Source organism: Lepisosteus platostomus, chromosome 6, assembly GCF_059453375.1.
Source record: "Lepisosteus platostomus isolate fLepPlt1 chromosome 6, fLepPlt1.hap1, whole genome shotgun sequence".
NCBI lineage: Eukaryota > Metazoa > Chordata > Actinopteri > Semionotiformes > Lepisosteidae > Lepisosteus > Lepisosteus platostomus.
In genome coordinates, this window is record NC_142616.1 from 29967297 (window position 1) to 29992398 (window position 25102).

A 25102-nucleotide genomic window follows, 5' to 3' on the forward strand; every position below is an offset into this window, starting at 1 on the left:
GCCCTCTCATCTGGTCCTAAACACTTGTCTAATGTAAAAAACGTGTCCTAAGGCTAATGCTGCACCATTGATTTTACCTTAGGACTTGTCAAGGATAAAGGGAGACTTTGTGAGGTCAATACAGTATCATCATTATAAGTATCAGTTAAATATCAAGGATTTAACTCCTACTTTTTTTGAAAAACTCCTGCTTTTTTAAATTGATTTTTAATAAAAAATTATGCTATTGAAGTTGTACATCAATACAGTTTTCTCAGGTGTATTATATTGGAAAGTGCTGTGTGGCTCAACCTTCCAGGAAACGCTCAGAAGAAACCGACAATCCAAGAGATACTGTGTTGTAATGTAATGCTCAAGGATCTCTGTTCACAGTAGAGTGCAAAGGTCGGGTTTATAGCTGACAGGGAAGACTGCTGCTGGGACTATTTTCACCATACAGCAGCTGGAGATCAAACTTTCTATACTAACAGAATTTAAATGAGCCCATCTGTAAAGAACTGCAAACATACTTGACTGCCAGCACCTCTGCAGCCTCCTTCTTCTGCTCCAAATCTCCTGTACAATGAAGGACAGTTTTATAGTAGAATCAGATTGACAGTGAAGCCCCCTGGACAGCTCTGAGTGTATCACCAGGTTTTTCTAAAAAGTGGTATTTAAAATTATTAATTTTCTGTATCTTTACAGAGTTGCAAGCATTTTTTTCCAAAATGGCATTAAAGGGGAACTACAGTCCAAATTTCTCAGAACGGTTATTTAATCTCGGTAACAAAATAAATTCATTGATGGTATAGAAAATATGTACAAATTCTACATTAAGCACAAAATCCTGAACTTTCTGAAAGTACTGGATAGTTGCCATATTTGCAAACCCCTGGTCTCGCCACGGGAGAGAGGGAGAGTTTGTGAGAATTGCAACGTGGTGCTGCCCTTCCTGCTCACTAGTCACTGTACTGACTAATGCAATGTGATGTATGAGCAAGTAAGTACAGGTTGTGCAGCCGAGATATTTCACCACAGAAATGTTCCAATGTGATCTGCATGCAGAGTTAACAAGTAAGTGATATTAGTCAGCAAAACCGTCTCGAAGTCGAGAGCGATATTTCTATCGGATTAAAATACATGTATTCACAAGCCTGCTCTTTATGATGTAATATGACCTCTTCGCATCACCAGAAGTTTTATTGTCTCAATCTCAATCATAGAATGTGGCGCTACGTATACCTGGGAATTTAATCTATTTTGTGATGCAAATTGGAAGTTTTACAAATTACTGTGTAACTTTTACTTTTATTGTGCTTTGAAATACACTCAGCAATGCCTATTCTTTCCAGACCTGAAATATAAAAATAGCATTGCAGTTCCTCTTTAAACCTGCAATGCATTTTGTTTGTTTACTGCTTGCATAGGTATATACTTCAAAGAACAGCTGAGTGGCTAACTCTGCGTCATCAATTTTACTGAAGACTTCTCCTGTTCAGAGCACAGAAGACCAGAGTCAGACTGATTTGTAAGGTAAAGATGCAGAAGACACATATAAAAAAACAAGCATACATGCATGCCACTCTATTTCTCTCATTTGTCAGCAAAATAGGGTTCAGCTTCAACATCACAACTCTTCACAATATATAGTGATAGACCAAAACATTTAGATGAATTTAGCTACAAAGAAAAAAAGTCAGATATTTTGGTTTCTTCACCATCAAGTGTAAACAGTGTCATTTTGCCATATCAGTCTGTGAATCGTGGCTTTAAATTCAACATCTGAGGTAACTCAAACGGACAGATACAGTTTCTCAGCTGTCATTACACGAAAAAAATGAAGTTATTTAGTTAGGATTGAAAAATTAAATGGGTTGAATACTTCTGCAATTGAGAATCTTCTAAGTTTCTTGAGAAATATAATTTACATACTACCAGAATTTTTAGCTTTAATCTGTAGATTGTTTAGACTGAAAATATAAAGTCTTATTTGAACGCGCCATAACTGCAAACTCAGGCATCAACAAAACGGAGAAATTTTGCAGGGGGGAGAATAATTTCACAAGGCACCATAAGTCATTCAACTTACAGGTCGAAGGCCTCTCAACCAGTAAAGGCTCTTGTTCTGGGCTCTATGATTGCGGGTTCAAGCCTGGGTCATGTAAGGATATCGCAAGCAGCAGATTACAATTGGCTGAGTGCTGCCATGAGTTGGGTGGGATTCATCTGCAAGGGTTCTCTTGGTTTTTACAGAATGTGGGCTCCTGAATGCTTGCAGGACATTTGTGCTGTTGGCCAGGGACACACTTCTCCGGTCAGCACTGAACCTCTGGGTACGGTGGCTATGACATGTTAAAAGATTGGCTCAGAAGTGGAAAGGTCTGAGGAGTGCCTAAATTTCCTCATTCTGTCCCCATGTGCGGTTACCAGGTTTGTAGCTGTGATCTGACACATGAAACACCACAGCAGACTTTTCCAAATCAGGTGAATATATGAAAAATAACTGGAAATTCTATTTTTTTTTAAATACATACATAGATAGAAAAAAGAAAACATGAACAGGCACCTCGGGATATTAAAACAAGAGGAAAGGGAGACATAAATAACGGGATTCCCTTTTTATGGCCTTTGGTGTAGTACTAAGACCTATAAGATATTGCTGTGATAATAAATATGAACTCCAGTGGTGAAGTCTTTGATTTTGCACACAAGACAAGGAACTCCTGTCTAGTTGTTCAGAAAGCCAATTTAAGCAGTTTTCTGTACTGTCTATAAAATCTGGTTTTGTGACATTTCAATGAATGCTTTTTCACTGCAAATTTTCCACTGCAACACTGCAACTCTCAGGCCACCCACTAATTGAATCCAAAATGATAAAGTAAATAGAAACCTGCTTGAAACAAACGAATGTCCGAAAAAAATGGAAACATCTCACCTGCAGCCCAGACAGTAACATTTCCTCTGATACAGTGTCTAGACCTTATTTATGTACCCTTTTCACTACTTTTACAAGTCTTTTAGGGTAAACAAATTCCCTGCTGGGATTAAGTAAATAAGTCCAAGCTTGCAAATTTAGTAATAAAATACAACTGAAAACCAAATCAATACAATAGCATGTGAAACATTTTCGCCCTTCACACAGCTACACCTTCTGATGATGGCATGTCTCTGGAAGAAATTGAAGACGGCCTCTATTTACACAGGCAGGCTGTGACCTTCCAGCTCAGCTGTGCCAGAGAAAAAGAAGACGGCAACTGACGTGAACCTGGACGACACAGCTGTATGTGATCTCAGACTGGTTTGTTATTGCAGCTCACAACTGCACCCCAACAAGACAAGCTAAATCGCATCATTACACATTTTCACAAGAAATTAAAATATCTGAGATGAAATGTCTGGGTAATGGTTGTTAATCGCCTTGGCTCTGAAAACACTGTCAGATGTTTTTTCCACCAGATAAAAGCAAGTCTGTTCTCGTCAGCAGGCGCACAGCCTATAACGTGTAAAGTATTTTGGAAGCGTTTTTCCAACAGTGAAATTGGACCATAATTAGTTTGGTAGAAGGGTCAAGGATGAGGGCTGTGCATCAATTAAGCTGGCCTGTGTCCTTTACATTCCTAGCCTTTGTGCGTTCATTGCACTTCATACTCCATAACTAAAACATTTAACACAGATGGCTTGAATTAGCATTAGAAGGTTAAATGTCAGGGACAAAGAGAAATAGGGCAAGCATGTTTTCTTTTGATGTAAAGGGCTACTGGTGTAGTTAGATATCTGAAACAAAAAAAAACTCTACAGCAGCCAGGAATAGTAAATGAGTTTTACAAAAACCACAAAGTAGGTGCTATAGTAAAAATCTTTCCATATCTCAGAGGAGATGTGAGCAAAGAATAAAACCACTATGCTATAACAGGTGCAACTTGTTATAAAGGTGCTTATAGTTTTGGAAGGTTCCCACTACATAACTGTCTGAAACAAAAAAAAAATGACAGTAGGTGTGGCATCCTGAAGTGTCATTGCTTGGGTTAGTTGAACAGTATTTCTTTATCCTACCTTTGTGGTCATTTGTGTCTCGAAAATTTACACATCTTGACATCTAGGACACTTTGTAATTAGAGGCATAAGAAGACAAAGGTTATAAACAAAAGGAGGATATTAGGGCTACCTGGGTTATTTGGTTGGTAGTAATTATTTTTCCAAGATTCTCAACAGAATAGTTTCAAAACAAAATGAGGCTCATGAGTTACTGTTCACATAGCAATCAAGGCAAGATCCCCTCTGTACAGAGTGTAATTCCTTGATCACTGCGGAAGGTGACACTATTCCTGATCGACTCAATGTGTTGAGTTGATGGACAGATGGTGTCTCTACCCATGACAGATTCCTCATTTCCAGAACTCTCCTGTCTAGCACCTCAGCCCCCAGGGAAGATCAGTGGTCAGAGAAGCTAGCTAGCTAACATACAGTAGTTACACATAGCAACTCTGACTCTATCAATCACTAACTTTATGATAGGAAACTCACTAGTATGTAATCAAATGTCATATAAACCTAATATATAGGTAAATTTTTTAGCTTAAACTTTAGAGAAAAATCATAGTTGTGCATCACATTTTAGTAAAACATTGCCAACTTCTCCTCCCCACCTAACTCATATTTAAGTGCATGAAATAATAAATAAATCGTTTCTGAATGTAATTTAAGAATATGATTTTTAGGTAGTTCTTTATAGCACAGTTTTAAAAATGAAATGCAATACAAAAAACTCATTTCGGCACTTCAGCAGAAGTTTACTGGTCATTAACACAAGAAATAAGATACTCATTCTGGCTCATGGTCCGTGACACTGGATTCAGAGATCTCTAAACAGCTGACAAGGAGACTTTCATAATTACAGGAGTCAATGAAGGGCTTCTTTAAACAGTGCCTCTACAAAAGATGAGCTGCCTTACTGTGCAAAGGTCCATCCACTTGGCTTTGGAGTGTCATTAAAGGCCGGAAGGTATTGGGGCTGACTCCCTGGCGCATGGCCCAGTCAGAGCTGAGCTGTCCACTGGAGTCTTCCAGCTCTTGGATGTTAGTGAAGGGGGGGGAGAGTTGGTATGCTGCACCACAAAGTCATTTACTAGCTTCTCCATGCCGAATATGTGAAAACAGGATGCCGTCTCTGATTTGAATCAGATCATTCAGTGTAGTGTGCTCTCTGTATGGTATTGGATTTCACTGGCTCTAGGGCTGCTGCCCAGTACAATGGAGGCAGCATTGCATTTAAGAAGATTAAAATAAAATAGGGAACCCCCACATCATCCCCAATCCTCCGGCTACTTAAAACCTCAAAATAAGATACAGAACCACAAGTCCTGTTGATTATTGATATCAAATTAAGATGTTCTTCATCATTACCACCAGTAAACATAACGAAAATTCTGTGCAAACTTATAAAGTTCTGCAAAATCTTTCACCTCCTAGCAACAGTGTCACATTTTAATGCATTCCAGGTAATATATATATATACTGTATGTGTGTGAAAGGTGTGATGAAGTAGATTGTCAGCAAAGCCTGCAAAGAAAAATCATAGTTTTAAGTAAAATCTAAGTCAGTTTTCTAAGTCAGTACTAGGTAGAAGCAACTTTGGCAGAAATTACTCCTGTCAGTATTTTGGAAAGGTCTCTGCCAGCTGGTGAGAAGGTATAATCTTCTCCATCAGTCCAGGCAACATTGCTCCAGTCCTGACAAGTTTATGGGGGGATAGCTGATGGACTACATCAAGCTTCACTATTCATCTTCTATTGAATTTAAGTCAAGACTTTCACTCAAGAACATTAAGTCTCTGCTTCTCAGACCACTTCAATGTGCCATTAGCTTTATGCTTCAAGTCACTGTACTGTTGAAGTGCAAAGTTTCAAACCAGTTTGAGATTCCTGGCTGACTCTAAGCAGGTTTTCCTCTAGGATCTGCATGTGATGTGCACCATCCATTTCCTCTCAATCCTGACATGCTTTCCAAACCATTGATGAGAAGTAACCCCATAACACTACATGGGCACCACCATGCCACAACACTGGGATGGCGCTGACTGTTTGATGTGCCATGTTAGGCTTGGGTCAGTTATGATGCTTTGCATTTCATCCAAAAATATTTATTTTTGACCTTTCTCACGAGAAAACCTTCTGCCATGTCTACAGCATTATATGCTTTTACGCAAAATCTGTTTTTGTCATAGCTTTGTTCTTGCCACTCAAATATAAAAGCCAGTGTTATGTAGGCACTGGGTTATTGTCTATGTATAAACAACTCAGACATGGACCTACAAATCTTTTAATATTACTGTTGGGCTCACAGTGGCATCCCTAACCAGCTCCTCAGGTTAGAAGGGCACTCTCCTCTGTGATATGATGCACATTCTTAATAATTAGTGACTTTGAAATGTTCTTGTTACCTGCTTCTGATCTGTACTTGCCTAGCAGTTTTATCCCTAAGTTGTTTCAAAAGCTCCTTGATCTTCACAGTTGGTTTGTCAGAATCACCATAAGAGATGTGGTTTGAAACTTAGTGTCTGAGGGAATACAGACAGCAGTACACTAATTCTGTGACCTTTCAGACGAATCCTTTTGCATCAGAACTTATTTTGCTACAACAAAGAGGCTGAATAAGTATTCAATTGAGATTTTTCAAATTTTATTTTAAAGTCTAACTTATTTATGTACTATCAGCAATTTAAGCATTATCAGTTTGGATTGTATAGATTATAAATAATGTCCTGAAAATGCCACGATTGCAAGTTTAGATGGCAGCATGATGTAGAAATTTTAGTGGGTGGTGAACACTCCGCAAGGCATTGTATCAAATGATATGTGCCTTATGTGAAAATCATTATGTGCCTCGCCGTGAAAATCAGGTTTGTTTGAAAACTGACCGATGTCCAGTATGCCAGAAAAGACAGAGCCTTCTGCAGGCTGTAGCAGGAAGCTGTGCTCTGTGGTTGCCATCATATCAAACAGCACAGATGAGTCTTTACCACAAGGAGGTGTTCTCTTAGTGAACACAAAGTTAGAGCAGCTGGGTTCACTTGCCTCTCTCAGGCCGAGTGGAGAAACTGCAGGACTATTAGCCGAAGGACAGACTTGAGTTCACTCTGGTTACTGTATGTCAAGCAGACACACTTGAATGACCTACTAAAAAAGCTGTTTGCATTGCTTTATATAGCAAAAGAAATAAATATGCAACATTAAGGAACTTCTGCAATGTGCTCTCTAGACCTTCAGGCTTGCCCTATTAACAGCAATGTCTCAAACAAATTACATGAGAGAGTTTGCTTGTTGAAATTTAGATCTGGTTAATGTCCTTAAAAATCTTATTACAAAATGTTCCTCCAGACAGAAGGACATTAATGCAGTAACTAAAACAACACATTAATTCCCACTGTAATTCCAGGAGCAACAGTGTTTCCTATCTGCCAGCAAACTGTATGAATGCTCTTTAATTTGTATCCAGTGCAGCTTTGCGTAAGCGTGAGGATTACTAATTCTCCATTAGAGCCTCCCCATTAATTGGGAGCAATGGCATGGCTAGTTTCAAAACCAATAAACACAACAAACAGATGCAACTTATTTTCCATTTAATACTGAGGCCCTATGTTTGCAGAAACCCAAGAGTTCCTCTGGCTGAGGATACGGATGCCTTTTTTGTTTAACTGCATCTAATTGGAGACATGTGGAAGTAAAGCCACACAAAATTGACTTCAGGCTTGGAAATGTCAATAAAAGATGGCGGGGAGAAGGCGCCCTGGCAGGGCCCCAGCGGGGGACAGGGGAGTTACATGGCCATAGCCACACAGGGCCGGGGCCAGTGCTGATTTGCTGCCCACTTTGACGAGGTGATAAATGCCCATTTCCTATAAATCCTAATGAGCTCCATTAGTCTTGAGCGTGCAGGAACGTGAAGGTACCAGGAGAGCCGAGGAACAGAACACATGTCTCTGTTCACGTAAAACGCAAAACACCAAATTACTGGTGTAATTGCCATGACCTGACAATTTCATTACAGTCCCCAAAGCCATTGTGGCTTTCTAGTTTTGTTTTTATTCCTTTTTAAAAAAAAAAAACCATGATGAATATAAATCAAAATGATCTAGTGCGATCCTCTTCGTTAGAGATATATCTTCATTGACTTTTGAGGTGTAGTACTTTATTCCAGAAAAGATCAATCTACATGACACATGACAGTAAATTTCTGTGCTATTTTGCACAAATACTTTTAAACACATCAGCGCTGTAAGGATTATACTCCATACTCCATAACCATTATACTTATTCAATGCATGATGTGGGTCAACATTAGAATGTAATTTACAATTAGATATCTTATGATTATGGGACAGGTTTGCTTTGCACTACAAATTCAGTATAGTATAGTTTCCCAATTCTTAAGGAATCATAGGTAGGTGAAAGAACTGAATGTCTTTCACCATTACCTGATTCAAAAGTGATGCCAGAAGCCAGCATAGATGGAGGTAGTTATCAAAGTTCTTTGGGCTAGTTGGATGAGCTCTTGAGTAACAGGGCTCGATGCACCTCTCTATACAGGAAAGTTGTGACTGTGCAATGCAGGCAGAGAAAGGACATCGGAATATGACCAGAAAAACATCTTGCTACAGAAATAAAGTGGACCCAGTATCTCACTCCACAGGTTGATAGAACAAAACAAATCTGGATACCGTAGCATTCTTTATGAAAATTTCAAAGTACTACAAGCCCTTTGCAATCAATACATCCAAGGACAGGAAGCTGATGTGCTGCTGTAGGAGACTTATTACACAGGGAGAAGACCCCAGACCATCCCCATTTCCTTGAAGATTCCAGACCTGTGCCCTACTTCAGTGATCCACCCACGCTACCTTTCACAGCCTAAGCCTGCAATTGAAGGAAAGCAGTTCTGTTTGTGAGGGTGCTAAACAGCTGAAGCCGCTTCCTAAACAAATCAGCCGTCGGCCAAACTCCTCACGGTGGGGTTCATGTTTCCCTTGTTGGCACACAGAGCCCTAATTCCTCTAACTGCCTTGCTGCACAGACCCCACATTTTCAATGCCCTGTTTGATTCCGGTGATGATCTGTTATAGCCATAATCACCACTACTCTTCATCACACACAAGTAAATATTTAAAGGAAGGATTGAGACTGCAGTGTGGGATTGGAGTTGAAAAAGTAAGCAAGCAGAACATTTGCGACTCACACATCTTGCTGTCTGTTACATAATCATACAGACACAACATAGTCTGCTCATGTTTGTACATATGACTTACTCCTGTTAAACTACATGACTTTAATTTGTTAATATTTCTCATTAGAGAACATAGGACTCCAAACTTCATCTTTGAAGTTTTGCGATGGACTTGCTTCCTGTCAAGGGTGCAGTCCAGCCTTGCATCCTCGCCTTACAGGACAGTTTCTGGGTTGTTGAGACCCTCAGAAGAAATAAGCAGCTTTCTGGTTATGGATGAATATATCTTCAATGACGGTATGACACATACAGTCTAAAATCTGTTTGTAAGAATGCTTGACGAGAATCCTGTGAGGAATACCTTGTAGCCCTCTGCTCAAGTGTTCGTTCTGATGCTGCGAGCTGCCAGCAAGCTTACAGTATATGTCAGCTTCACATATCTTGTCACCAGTGTGTACTTTCTCTTGGGGTCAAATATTGTCTTGCACACATAAATCGGGAGTCGTTAGATCAGAAGCATGGAACAAATTAACAAAACACAAAAACCATACAGCAGGGTACATCATGAGCTGGTACAGCATGACATTCAGATAAGTACGATGGATTGATTGCCATAAACCTTTCACTTTGTTTTAAAAGTGTGTCATATCTTTTAACTGCAGTATTCCAAATTCATAAAGCATAATAGAATATAGAGGTTTCACAGGCAGCATTGTTATCTGGTTTTCTAGATGGTATGCATCATCTTGCGTCGGCAAAGCACTTTAAGCCATTCAAGACATAACTAAATTCATGATATCCAACTAAAGTGCTGCACGGTGCATTTTACTTCTGTATTCATACCTTGGTTCAAATATATGTCTTCTGAATGAGAATCTGCATTAAACCAAGCATGATTCACAGGGTCATGCTACTAGTCTCTGCTTATTTTTATCTAGTTGTGTTTTTATGTTATTTTTCAATACATCTTATACTCTAGTGCAAAAACAAAAATCTTTATAGCATAAGCTTACCTGAAGTGGCGAATCACAGAGAAATCTCCTGAACTGTTGTCGTAAAGCACAGGTCCAAAAAAAGAAAAAAGACAGGCACAGTTATTAATGGAAAATGCTTTGCATGCATAAAATCAGTTTCTGTATGAGATATCTCAACAGACCTGCTCTGAAATGATTTTAACACAATTCTTAAGGAATGAACATCAGCAATAAAGAACAATTTACAGAGCATATTTCACACATCTAACCACCTGCCACCCCTATCAAAAAAGAGCAACTGTTATACGTTATATATATAGATTCAGAAATGTTTTGGTAGTTTTATATACAGTTCTTGAAAACATCTCTTTGTGGTTAAGAGGATCAGCTGAAATGTTCTGAGTCTGAGTGAGTCAGTTTCATGTTTGATGTTTTTATTTACCATTTTGTTTGATCCAAGGCATTCAAAACCACTGGCAAAAACCTACATTAAGTATGCTTTGATGGTTTTTCTTGTCCTGTGACGCTAATAAAATTCAAATTCAAAAGTCATTTTGGCAGCAAACCTGACACCATACAAGTGCTAGATTAAACAAAAAAAAACAAAGTTTTATAACCACAATGTGTACAGCAACTAGTCAGACAATATCACATTTTCTTGCAATGATAAATGCTGAGCCTGAATCGCTCAAACCAAAGCTTTTATACATTTTTTAAACAGAAAGTTTAAACCTTTCTACAGAACCGTAATATAGACTGTAAATCAAACACTTACAGTGAATACAGCAGTGGAAAGTATCTTTAGTCAAAGACTTGATTACTTACATTATAACTTAAGATATTAACAAATAAATGTAGGAAAACATAGTAACTAATTAGAAACAGAAGGACTTCTGGTTATTAATGTACACAAACCTCATGGGCCTGGAATCACTGCAATAAGACCTATTTTTTCAAAGAAAGTTTCTTCAGATTATTTGTCATTAATTTCTGAGGAGAACCATCATTTGAAAATTCCTCAGCTGTGGCTACCTTTCCCAAAGCGAATCAAAATAAAACCATACAGGAGACAAGAAAGCCAGACAGTGTGGGGAGGGACAAATCTTAATTCCATAAAACAGGAAGTATTTATTTCTCAGTTTTAGTAAACGATTATTAGCCAAAGGTTGTAGTCATTACCATGGCTCTTTCAAACTCTCCACTCTACAGGTTTATTCAATAAACGTTTAAGAAATTCATTCCAGCCTTAGAAATAAGTGCTTCCTGGCTGGAGATTTCATGGTCTTTCTTCTCAGCATTTTGTTGTGTTGTTTTAACTTAAGTCACGGGATAGTACACTGGTCTATAATGAAGACCAGCAATGCGTTACTCCAGTCAGACACTGGGGGCACCTCATTGCACGAGATGACAGGAGGAAAAACAATATGACGTGAGACTGAAGGATTCTGTGTACACATGTGTGCGTCAATGTATAACGGTCACTGGAGGGGTCTCAGAGGGAACTGTAATCAGAAAATACAACTAAAAGACTGACAACATACATCATATGACTTACAAGATTAGAAATAAAAATAAAAAAAGTACCTGAAGGTTGACAAGCACAGCAATGACTGCTAGAGTGTCATATCTTTCTTAAATTTATAGTATCTTTCAGCTGTCTTTAAAGGAAAGAGTGCCTCCATGTAGCACACACTTGAAGAGAGATCTACACAAGTCCTGAAGCGGGGAGCATGGCTTATTTCAAACCTCTGAATCAATCATTTTAGCCAGTTAGCTATTTTTTGGAATCTCCTGGCGCCAGAGCAGTTGCAATGTGTTATTAATTTTGATGTCAGGAGACCCCCAGGATTCTACAGAGCCTTTTTGGCTTGAGTTCTAGCCTACAGGTCAGTGAACCAAGCAAGGCTACTGTGGAGACAGCTCTCCAGTCTTCTGAGGACAAGGATATCTCCTAAGCTGAAGAGCTGCCTGTCGGTCTTAGGACCCAAATTCAACAATTATTGACTTCAGAACCGTACAGAACAGTATGTTTTATGTAAAACAGTGAGTCAGGAATCCGTTACTTGGCCATTATTTCTTTCAGCTCTGGTAACTACAAAGAGGTAACTAACCCAAACAAGTATCTACTCTGCTGGAAAAGTACAGATTTCATCAAAGGCAGCTTAGCTGTACGCACATTAAAGCCATATGAAGATGCATTTGGTATTGCTTTTCTCCTGTTGTGCAGGAAAAAAGGAAAGCAAAAACAAAAGGGAAAAGATCCCCCAGCTCTTGACAGGACACTTGGCTGGCCCCACAGAGCCTAAACCATATTTAATGGTTTGCTCTTTCTAATTCCAAAGTTTACAGTCCTGCAGGACTACAGTCCTGATTAAATGTCCCGTTTTGAAGAACAAGCACTTATACATGGCTAACATTTGAGTATTTTATTTTCAAACCCATGAAGCTATAATTTCAAACATGAGAAGCCTGTGTGCATTTCCTGGGTGGAACCCTTTGGCAAAAAGCAAGATTGCACTAAAAGCAATCCAGACACTGCATCTACTGTACTGAGAGGAAGTCATAACTATTTTGTGTTTGCACTGCTTAAAAATTGCCACTTACTGTTGGCTGAATGTTTTGCAGGCAAATGGTCAGTCTATTAATAACACTAATTAGAACTGCTCTAAATGTTAAGATGGAAATTATGTTTTGCTGGTTGGTAGGGTAACAAGAACAATTTTTGAAAAAAGAAAGTATAAAATGTGGGGAGCTCAGATTTTATCAAAACACCCTTGCACTACACAAAAAAAAATAAAAGAAATGGGGGGTTTTACTAGGAATGAAATCTTTCTTACTAAATTAAATAGCTTTGCTAGAAATCTTTTGTAGATAGTTGGGGTACATTACAAGACTACGTCAACTTAGAAAACCTGCTTGTTCAAACTACATGTATTGGAATAGGAGAACACTGCACAGTTGCAATTAGAAAAACAGCTAAACCACAAACCAACATCTAATTACTCTATGGAACCAAACAGCCCTGTAAAACACCTAAGTGCCTTCTGTATTGTTTAAAACAGAAACCAGCCTGTGACATTTGCAAACAATTTACTGCTGAAATACAACAGATTTAATTACTGTATTCAAGAGATTAATATAAATCCTCATCCATAATTTAGGTTTACTATATTTTATTATTTTAAATTTGTTTTATACAACATTATGCAATAGCCCCCTGCCATGTACCACAAGCTCCTCTTCTCTATACTTCCTTCTGCTCTTTTAAGAAACCCATGCTATCCTGATCAACTGGAGATATCTGGCAGAGGCACTGTAGCCACAGCAGGATTTCTCTTCCTTTCCCTTCTCCTGTCAATCCTGGGCCTCCTGCTTGCTGCCAGGCAGAGGACTGTGAGCTAGTTCACTGTGGTAAGTCATGATCAGAGCACTGGGGCTCAAGTGTGCTGAAGCAGTTCCCCAGCTAATATTGGCATTTCATTCCTTTCAAATCAATAATTTGCCTTCTACTAGCATAACATCTCTGCCTTCCAAAGGTCTGGTGACATGGACACTATACTGTAAAAAAAAAAAAAAAAGGTGCTATCTTTCAGATGAGACGTAAAACCAAGGTCCTGACTCTCTGTGGTCATTAAAAATGCCAGGGCGTTTCTTGAAAAGAGTAGGGGTGTAACCCCAGCATCCTGGCCAAACTTCCCATTGGCCCTTACCAATCATGGCCTCCTAATAATCCCCCTCTATGAATTGGCTTCACCACTCTGTTCTCCTCCCCACTGATAGCTGGTTTGTGGTGAGCGTTCTGGCATCCTGTGGCTGCCATCGCATCATCCAGGTGGATTCTGTAATTGTTGGTAGTGGAGAGGAGTCCATATAACCTGTAAAGCACTTTGAGTGGAGTGCCCAGAAAAGTGCTGTATGAGTGTAAGGAATTATTAATATTATTAAAATATGGTTTATATGGGTTTTTAATATATGCAGACCGACTAATAAGCTGAAGTATTAATTTAGTTGAATGATGAGAACATGTGATCAGGGTGGTGAATGCTGTGCTTTACGATGGCATCCTTAAGATATAACCACTCAATAAAAGATACTCAGGTGCCCCCTGTTGGCTCTGCAATAAGCTTACTAATAGTTCTTCATTTATAGGGGCAGGCTAGAAGATACCTCATTTACCATCTGAATCTGGTATAGGCTAATGGGGAGTTTCCAATCCCAATGGCTTCTCACACAGCAGGCCAATTAGAAACATATTCTGCAAAGCTCTCTTACAGAAAGCTGTGGGTTCAGTGACCACTCTCCCCTCCTGCTCTCAATTATCTGCGAACACAAGGCGACTGTTCCTCTGCGTTCTACGCTGGGCATCCTGTCAGCACTTGGCCAGACATCGCACTGCTCTACATCCACTATCCACTCGCCTTCAGAAATCCTGGCAGCCTGCACTAACCTCATCCTCCAAGACAATGTGGGTTATATCCAAACAACTCCAGGCTGACTAATGGAATCTAATAAAACAGGAAAGAGACTGAGGGGAGCAAGGCTGACACCACTCAGCAAGGCCACGACTCGGTACTGACATGATTTGTGCTAAACCAAGACATCCCTGCCTTGTAATTTTGAAATTAGGTTTGGAGTTGCCTTAATAAAGGCATTGAAGATAAAGTAATATTCTCCTTTTTTTTTTTAATTCCCAAGTGCACACTCCTCTCATGACCCTATTTCTCAACAGCTCATTAGCCCCATAGAGAATCCAATTATTGCCTTTTATTGTGGGATTTAAACTAAACCAACCATAAGCTTCCCCGCTTTCCATATCTGCATTATAGATAAACACAGAAGCATAGGCCGATGGTGGTCCAGATGGGCACCATTCAGCTTATTTTTCCTTTAATAATTTATAAAGAAAAAACACTGGGAACCAGATTAAAGAAAAAACAAAATAAATAAAGGTTTCTGCACTATGGTTCAAAGACCTTAAAGAGATGGAGAAGTCCCAATCCCATTCCATTTCAATAAATATCGCTGGGGTGAATATTAATCAGCCCAGCGATATTTCCTAGAAGTCTTACAGGTATGAGAAATACCTGTAAGACTTCTAGGAAACATATTCTAGGGGTTTCCTAAAAAACACCACCTGAGTGCAGCAAAAGGACTGTGCTTAGTCAGTGTTGGTGAAAACCAGTTACTGTACCACTGACCTTGCAGATAGGAATTGCAGTGTTAACACTAAGAATAAATCCAAACACAAGCAAGTTCAGGCTAGATTAATACTGGAACGGAAGTGGAGACAAAAAAAAACACTTACTTGTTGGCACAGAAAGAAGACACCTTAATGTTTCAGGACTTGAAGTAATACTATCTAAAATCCTTTTTACATCTGCCAAGCTGTTTAACAATGCACCTGGGGGGATCAGACCAGCACAGTAAGTTCAGAGAGTCTCCTTCTGGGAAATACAGCCACCAGAGGCAAGACTGAAATTCTACACAGAAAAGGACAAATTAATTTTAATTAGCCTCCCTTCCTAGGCAGATGCACAAAAAAGAAAGCAATGACTCACTCAAAACATAAACAAAAAACAAGAACACAACCACTGCCCTGGTCCGACAAAGGTGGGTATAAATGATAAAACTGGAATCCAACAGCAAAACACACAGATCGACAGGAGTGAGTGCTGAAGACTGAACTGGGGTGCTGCCAAAGGAGAGGGGCTGTAGTGACAGCAGGATCTGGAGCGATGTTCACTGCGGGCTGCACAGTTTACAGCCATTCCCATTGAATTGGATTAGCTGTAAAACATTTGACAAGTTTCATCAGCTAAATAGGTCGGAGCTCTTCTGTGGGTCACTAGCAGGGTGATGAGGCTCCCGGAAGCTGGTCTGGATCTGGCAGCGTAATAATTCATAATAATAATAATTGCTTACACTTATATATCGTTTTCTGGACACTCCACTCAAAGCGCTTTACAGGTAATGGGGATTCCCCTCCACCACCACCAATGTGCAGCATCCACCTGGATGATGCACGGCAGCCATAGTGCGCCAGAACGCTCACAACACATCAGCCATCAGTGGGGAGGAGAGCAGAATGATGAAGCCAATTCATAGAGGGTACTAGGGGTTATCCATCATTACCAAATACAAGAGAGCTGGGATGAGGAACTTAAGGAGAGTTCACTCTCTCACATTCTGGCACTGGATAAACCCACACAGGACCACTGAGCTCACCTAGCCAAGCTGAAAAGAGCACTACATCACCAACTAAAGCTAGGATGCCATAGCATTGCTTTATAATAAGCAACTATAACATTGTTTTTCCTGATAAACTGTTTAAAGAGTTTCTTTATATAATCATTAGGGGGACAGATTCAGACTAACAAGGAATTTCTAATTTGTTAAGAGAGAAAGATAGGTCATGATAATGTACATGTCCTGTACATTATTTATTTAAGCCTCTACTATCCAGGTATTTCATTCCCAATCTAAACAGATAAAGATTACAATGGGGTCATAATTCAAAACAATACTAGGACTTATCACATTAAAGATAACAATCATCTCTTGAGCACAATACACAACTAAAATGTTACATGCCCTAGGTTTCTCTCACTCTACATTGGAACAACATTCTTCTTCATATAATTCAAGAAAAAGCAAGATCAGAAGTAAATTAAAGACTCCAAGGTCAACATTGGGTAGGAAGAGATCCTTGTTAAGGCCTGTTGTCTTAATTGTTGTGTCTATCTCACAGCTGTTTCCCTGACTGGTCGATTGCAATGCTGACGGAGGCTCACGCATTTTACTTGCAGTAAAACCATTAGATACTTTGTACCCGCAGGCCCTAGTAAAAGGATACTGCTATTAAGAAAGTAAATGCGATTTTAACAAGATTTGTTTTGTTGCAAATTACTGCCACATGTTCAGGAACTTGACGTGCAGTCATAGCTCAAGTCCATCAGATGAGTGTGAGAAGGGGTGCAGTAACATGGTCACGAAGCAACACAGCAGTAAGTGGTCTTAACGCCACAAAATAATTTAACAGTCATACCTCATCTCAAAAGATCAGTGCCTTTCTAATCCTTTGCAATAGATTCTGGAAATTAAGGTTGTGTTGTTCAGTGTTGTCTAACAAGAAAAACAAAAGCAATAATTCTGTTCAGCTAGTCACAGATTAATTGCACCAAACTATGCGAGACAAGCTACCTTAAAAATGCATTCCCTTCACTTGTTTCTTGGGGAAAACTAAGACAAACATCTCCGCATGCAAAGTACACCCTCTTTCCTCTCCAGGGCAATGGTGCTGGCTTGATGGCACTGTGTGCTTACGATTTTGGTTTATTAATGACAGCTACTGTGTTCCCTGCCAAAGAGCTTCGAGCTATCTGGCAGTTTTTAACTGTTACCTGGCAGCTCTTTCCATTGTGCCCAGTAGGGGCCCCACTGTAAACTGTTTGTTCTTACTCAGAATGCTGCAACATTTACAAAATAATTATAGAAATAAATGGTCACGCTTCCTGATAATGATGGGCACATACCACAAATCTGAGATAACTGTTTTTCAAAAATTTGCATTATCCTTTTTTGATCACCCTTTTAATGACAATGAGAACTTTCACATGGTGCAAGGTGAGCTGAAGCACTGCGGAAGGTGTCTCCCTCCTTCTCCCCCCTACCACCTTCTCTCACTGACTCACACACACAACCCTGCACACTGCGCCGGCTCTCCTCTTGCAAATACTGTGGATGACTATATCCTCAGAGCCCAATATATCTCTGCTCTCCCTGGCTCTTTACAGCTTTACTCTGGCAATAAGCTTGGTAAACTGGAGCTCTCTTGCGTGCTAATAGGCTATTTTGCTGAGAAAGCTGTATAGATAAAATAAACAAATGAATGAAATGAAAGTCAGAATGTATAAAATGGATTTTAATTGAGTTGCATTAAGGCACCATGGCTTATTCTTTATCCCATACCCCCTGCAGGACACCGTCCCTTTTCATTAAAGGGCTCTTTTTAAATTTTAAATAAATCATTTAATAATCTCTAGAATAATCTGCGAAGGATATTCAAGGCCATGAATGGTGAAACAGGACTTGAAATTAGCCCAGAGCTCGCAGTTGCTGAATTCGTTTCCAAAACACAGAAACACATTCCTAGCAATCAGGAGCAATAATGCTAATGTTCAGGTATGAGCATTATATAACATCAGCATTTTAAACAAATTATTTTTTTACATTTTTTTGGAAATCAGATGGGCTGTTTCAGGTTTATCAAAGCACCAAAGGAGCCAGAATGGTCTGGAATTACAGATTTCCATATTCAAGCCAAGCCTCACCTACTTCACAGACCTCTTTGAAACAATTGTGGTGTGCAGAAGTCTATCTTTCACTTCAGGACTGCAGGAAAACACTAGATTAATGTCCCGTCAGTCTGAACTGCCAGTTTATTAAACTTTGCAGTTCATTATAAATCCGTAAAATATTCAGTGGTTTCTAGTAAAAAAAGAAAAGTTTTTCAGTTGTTTGAGTAGACCTCTGGGAATTTGATTGAAATTTCTATTACTACTGACGTACTGTAGCAGCCACCACCACTGGTACTGGTTTACACACAATCTGTAAGCTTCAACAACTCACGTACTGAGTTTACTAATAAGAAAAAAAGGCTTTTGAGCAATAGTTCATTCTGTTCATCCATCAGTGTTGGAATTAAAAGCATCAGCGATGTTGTTCAACACAAGCCTCCGCTCTTGTGCCAGACGGTTGAGCTCTGTTTGATGTTCCTCACCAAGGGAGGGTCATGTTACTGTGAAACCCCAACAATGAGTCAGTGTGTGGGACTCGGTTATTACCACGTTCCATGAGCCCTTCTGTAAATCTGTCAGCCCTGAAATGGCTATAGCTTAACGCTCCACGACAGGAAGGACTATGTAAAGAAAAGCCTGTCTTGCAAGAGGCGTGAAAAAAAGCTTCATTTTCACTGTCAAATGTCTGCAAGAAGTCTTAATGCTCAGAGACATCAGAATAAGAATAGGGAATGCAGCATTGAAGTTTTCAAAGCATCGCAGCTGTGCAGTTTTAAACACAGGTTTTGAGAACACAGCCATAAAGGTTTATCCTTTCTCAGGCTACTGCGCAATGTCCCCGACAGACAACAGCACTTATTCTCCCCCAAAGGACAAAACTGTGGGAAAGCTGCCCACTCAACAGTCAATGAATTAGGTGAGCAACCTACTTACAGTTTGCTAACAGGGAAAACTTGCCTGCTCCTCCATGTTGTGTAGCCAGTGTTCAATAGAAGCTTTTCTATCACCTCAATCACTGACCTGCAAGAAAAACCTTGTTCTTACACTTCAGTCCCAAGCAATGGCTGAATCTAAGTCGTCTATAAATGTTCTGTATGGGTACAAATTTGCCACTTTCACTAACCTTAGGTCTGTACTACATTTCTCCCAAATTTTGGCAAAACTGGTGGAATCTTTTAATGCCAGCAAAGGTCTTAATCCAAGGTGATAGAGTTTGACACCCAGGATTAATGCCACAAGCAGCAGCAAAAGCTGATGTGCAAGGTGTAAACCACAACACAGGCAAGAACAATCTTTTTTTATTCCTTGCATTTTTTTCCCCACTCAGAAGGTCCCATGTCTTTCAAATGACTCACAGCCAAGGTCAATATTTAGGCAAGCAGCAGGTCAGGGCTAGGGAGGCGGCACTGAGATACCTTTATACAGGAAACACTAGAAGAGGCTATTTCTGTTCTGCACACAGGACCCTAAGCACATGTATCTAACCAAGTCTTTAAATGTGCCTCAATCAACCAGTGGCACTAAAACACCTGGCAAACATAGCTGTTGGTGGGGAAGAAGAAACTGCCTGGCTTACTGGGATTGTTTACAGAGCAGTTTACAGCTCACACAAACTTTTAAGAGCCGTTACACCTGGCTACCCTTTCATTTTATATATTGAGGCTATACTTTACACAAGTAAACAACCTGTATCAACTTCCACTCATCTTAAACTCACAATATTTCCATCACATTCTAGAATTAGCTTTTTGGGGTTTCTATTGTATTCATTATCTTCTCTTCTAACAAGCTCCAGCAAGCGTAAACACAACTAGTATAAACATAGACTGCATATACGAAGTGTGTATGACACTGTACAGTGTGTATATTGTACTCACATGTACATTACAGACATTGACGACTAACAGATTTTTATCTTAAAGGCAGACGATTCAGATTAGTCATGGAACGTAACTCATTTTGTTTGTCCTTCCTTGCAGGTCAGTACAATTTCTATTTGGCTTCACTAAAGATAACTACTTATAAGATTAATGTAATAATTACAGTGAAAGAAGCACTTATCATCCAATTTAGTCTTAAAGCTATGTAAGATGGAAATGTGGCATTCGCCCCGAAATGTCATCCCAATATTAAAATACATCTAATTTGATTTTGTCCACAAACAGATGCCTGTGCCTTGATGACATGGACAAACCTTAGCAGCAATGACTCACATGCTTATTTCAAGCAAGATAAACTGCATATAACATATTGCTGACAAAATAAGTACCGTGCACTGGCATGCTAAATAAAAACAAAACAAAAAATTCACAGTTATACTCATTTCAATGTGCATACTAAAAACAGAAAGAATGGTTCTGGCATAATTACGTGATGGATTGCAGGGTAATCTTGAAGCTCATGGCCCATTCAATAACACGACATCTTCAAATTACCAGAGGAGGACTACAGCAAATACAAATGGAAACAGAGTAGAATGATGTTCTGAAGAGGATGTAGGAAGCATTTCATTATATCGATCTTTACATACAGATTATGTCTTTTACCAAGTGAAGCTATGCAAATTAAAATGCTAAAATGTTTGTCCAAACACAAATACATTTGACCCTTATCCAGCGCATGGGTTACATTTCTCCACACCAGCACGCTAGGTTACTAAACACCTCCTGTAGTAGATAGGGACACGTGAATGAAGCATTGTAAATTAATCCATTAATCCCTATTACACACTAATGAAGAGCTTTATCTACACTGAATTGTGCATGAAATGAAAACTATTGTAAAATAAAAGCATATTTACTTTTATTCCCCATATGTAACCATCATTTTTAAACACTTCCTAATGGTAAAATTTGCATTTCACACAACTTAATCAGAATGTTTACTTTTTCTGCTGCTGTCATAACGTTACACTTTCAACTCCGCTTTTAGGGCCCTTGAGCTGTGGTGCCATGCAGCCCCGTAAGGGTATTAGCCAAAAGATGAGTACAAAAAAGGTCCAAATGGCAATTGCGTCTTCACAAACTTCTTGCAGTAACTGTGCGCAGGAGACAGAGAGAGGATGGCGTATGGCGGTGCGGGAGTTTTGTGAACGCGCCGGTAAGATTATAAAGCATTCTCTGAAACTGTCCAATAATCCATCACGTGTCTTAATTGGAGTGCATCAGACCTCCCAAAATGTGTTTGTATAACATTTTCCCCTTGTGCTAGCCAAATAATTCTTACGCTGTCATCTGAGAGCAAAATCCAAAAAACCCAGTATATTTATGCAAGGGCGGCAGGTACAAAGGCTTTACCTTGAAAATCCCCATCTCTAGTAGTCTAGTAGTCGTATAGTGATACCTTACAGACCTAGTGCCTATAGAAGAATGTGCACTGGTGTATTTTTCCATTGGATCAATGTCCAAAGAAAAATACACCCCAGTCTTGCAGAATAGTTTGCTGGTACTGTTTATTATGATCCTTAAAACTAGAGGCCTCTTGTAAATAAGCTCCTCTTTCGGCATAGACAAAATAGAGGTGTCAAAATTAAATGAGAAAAATACCAGTTTATATGGTGAATTTCAAAGGTATCACAAGGCACTCTAAGGTTAGACCTTCAGATAAATCAAGTTAAAAACATAGTATAAAATATTATAAATTCAATGGCAAACACGCCAATTTAAATCAGGACATCTCCAATTATATGGAATTTCTAATACTATTTGGTGGGGAATTCTGAAGTTGGGGTGCATTAACAGGCAGCGCCCTATCAGCCTGGAGTTTGTTACCACTAACAGGTCACACAAAGAGGAATGCAAATTCAATTCAAAAAACAAGTAATGTATGATCACGAGATTTAATTCTTCTAAGAATAACAACAGCTGTATTCCGAGCAGTGCTGTAAGAAGCCTCAAATGTGTCAAGCTGGCTGTAAAATGATGCAATGCTGAAATCCAGTCTTGAGCATTGAAAATGCACGACTTAACCTTTCAGCAGCTAGCAGTGTCAAAAATGGACATTAACAGGCAATATTACTCAGATAAAACAATCTGTCTAGAGATCAATCCATAGTAACACCACATATCTGAATTAGGACCTGATTTTATAAGTTACTGTGTCATGGGTATGTTGGAGAAATGACTCAGGTAGAGTTGCCAGCAGTTGCCAGAAGTCCTCTTTAGTGATGAATCAAGGTTTTATATAAGCTACCCTATACTGACATCACTAGGTGTGCAGAATACCCTAACTGTTGGGTAATACAAAAAATTTAAGGGAGGTCCAGGTGTAATTATCTGGGACATCGATCAAGACTAGGGGCCTCACTTGCTGCCATTCCCTCAAACTCAATCTGACACATCAACATTCCAGCAGTATAACAAACATCTGCTTTGCAACATTAGCCTCCTTCCCAGATGAGAATAACCAACTGGATAACTAACTGTATGTTACAAAATATACCAGGAAACTTCTGGATGTTTTGGGACATCATGTAGCACCTAGAACCCAGGAGCAGGCACATGCTTGTTCAGGCTACACAAATAGAAGAGGACACAATCCCAAAAGATTGCAGCCTAGTGTAAGCATGCGTCACAGACGTACAGAATGCTTTGATTCCAACAATGACCAAACAAGTGACTCACACCTGGCTGATCAACCCTGTGGATGAAATATGTTAATCAGCAGAACTGTTTACTATGTCATGTTTGTTTGTTAAAAGGGTCTGTGCACCTGCTACAAAAGATATTGTCATTTGACCATGAAAACTGACTGAAAAAAATATTTTCTGTGCATTTTCTGCCAATAAGTGATGTTTCTTTTGATGCACAGTATATGTGCCTTTTTATTGCTATAACTGAGCAGTAGTTGTGTATGCTTAGAACACAGTCATCACCGTGCCTTACCAACATCAGCTCATCTCCATGACCTGGCAGCAATTAGCCTAGCTGGGGGCCCAACATGGAAATAAAAACAGCAAGCAAACATTCTAATAATAGCCCCTTATGGCACCAGGAAAGAATCTGTGACTACTGCGACTGTAATTTTACAACTAGGAGAATTTATTTAGCTAAACCCCATTGGCAGTCACTGAAAGTTTCCAGACCTGAGGACAAAGGATTACACATTTACTGGGAACAGTCAGGAGCTGCAGTTTTGCTAAAGTTTTTCTCCTGCTCCAATGAGACATTAAATCTTACCACTTGAGTACAGGAGAGAAACAAATGCAGTAACATTTAAATTCTTACTGAAATAAGAAATCAACAAATATATGTATATTTTTTTAAGTAACAGGGTGTGAAAACAAAAATAGCACAGAAAAATCCCACAGAAAATGTATTCTGACATGAACAGCAGATGAACAGTTGTCTATAAATTACAGAGATTGAGAAATATACTTGTCTCTCCAACAATGTATTTAAATCACATAATCTGATGCTTATTTAAGTCCTTATAATGCAGGCAAAGGTATCACTTTTGCTGTAGAATTGAAATAACTGGCAGACGTCAGTCTAGGAAGCACACCAAGATGGGTGCTTAGGGCACCAACAAACGCAAGAAGAGAGCTCGTCGGTTTCCAGGGCTGGAACTGCATCAGCAGAGTACAAAATGCCTGGGTAGTTACCAAGCTTTCTTCTGGAAAAAGGACAAGAGAAAAATGGGCTGCCTAACATAAGGCACAGACCCACATTTAAAAATGAACAGACCCTAATTATGGCCACTCTTGAATGTAATTCTGTTAAACCACGATCCCTACTATTAAGAAAAGAAATAAAATTGTTCTTAAGGTAAGAAGAGACGGGCAAAGGCATTCAGCCTGTCTGCGGTCTCTCGCTCACACAAAGTCCTGGTGCCATTCTGTCCACAAGCAGCCTTCGGCCCCTTACTGGGAGAAAGAAATTAGTTTGAAATCCTGATATCTGAGCCCCTGCTCAGTTGGCTTGTGAAAAAGGACAGCTTTTTTAAACGGAAAGCAAGTCTGTTCGCAATATGCAAAAACAAAACCGTTTCTACCCTTAAAAGAAACAAACAAGAGTTACAACGTGCTTTTACTTTTCACTCTGGAACCATAAAATCCAGTAAACTTTACCCCCATAAACTCCCCATTATTCTCCAAGATGATTAATAAGCAACAAATGTCTGGTAATCGGGTTTGGCAGAGTTACTGGTCTGATTAGTCTGCCTGTAGTAGAGGCACATAGCAAGTCTCATCAGCAAACTCTTTGCTGGCTTCAGACGTTCACGAGCTGTAAAGACAAACTGATGGCAAACTTGCAAGAGTCCTCCCCAGTTATCAATCAGATGCAGTCAAACATATACAGTACTCATACTCAAAATACATACGACATTATAAAGTATGTCCTGGGTGGCTGTTTAAGGAACATTTCCTTTACAAAGACATTAATGGTTCTATAATTTAAAAATATAACAATTCAATTTCATATTACAATAATAATACAATTTCATTTATGAGTGCTTTTCAGGAAACTCACAGCACTGTTTTGTTAAGTATTGCTTTGAGCAAAAACACAGGGTCAAGGTAGAGGCCTCTGCATTCCTTCACCCCCTAAACTCCAAGCAATAAAACTCACAGAGAGGTAAACAGATATGGGTACTCTGAAACTATCACACCAAGAAAACCCTTCCCCCACTGCC

At 39.4% G+C, this 25102-nt stretch overlaps 1 protein-coding gene across 4 annotated transcripts in view; it reads right to left on the reverse strand.

The window, feature by feature from the left end:
* ate1 (arginyltransferase 1) overlaps positions 1–25102 on the reverse strand; it is a 96669-nt gene that overhangs the window by 51973 nt on the left and 19594 nt on the right. For all 4 annotated transcript variants that reach the window (XM_088635255.1, XM_088635258.1, XM_088635257.1 and 1 more), the window contains one exon: positions 10212–10244. In XM_088635255.1, the coding sequence (XP_088491381.1) occupies positions 10212–10244 (33 nt within the window). The remainder of the gene's footprint in view (positions 1–10211; positions 10245–25102) is intronic.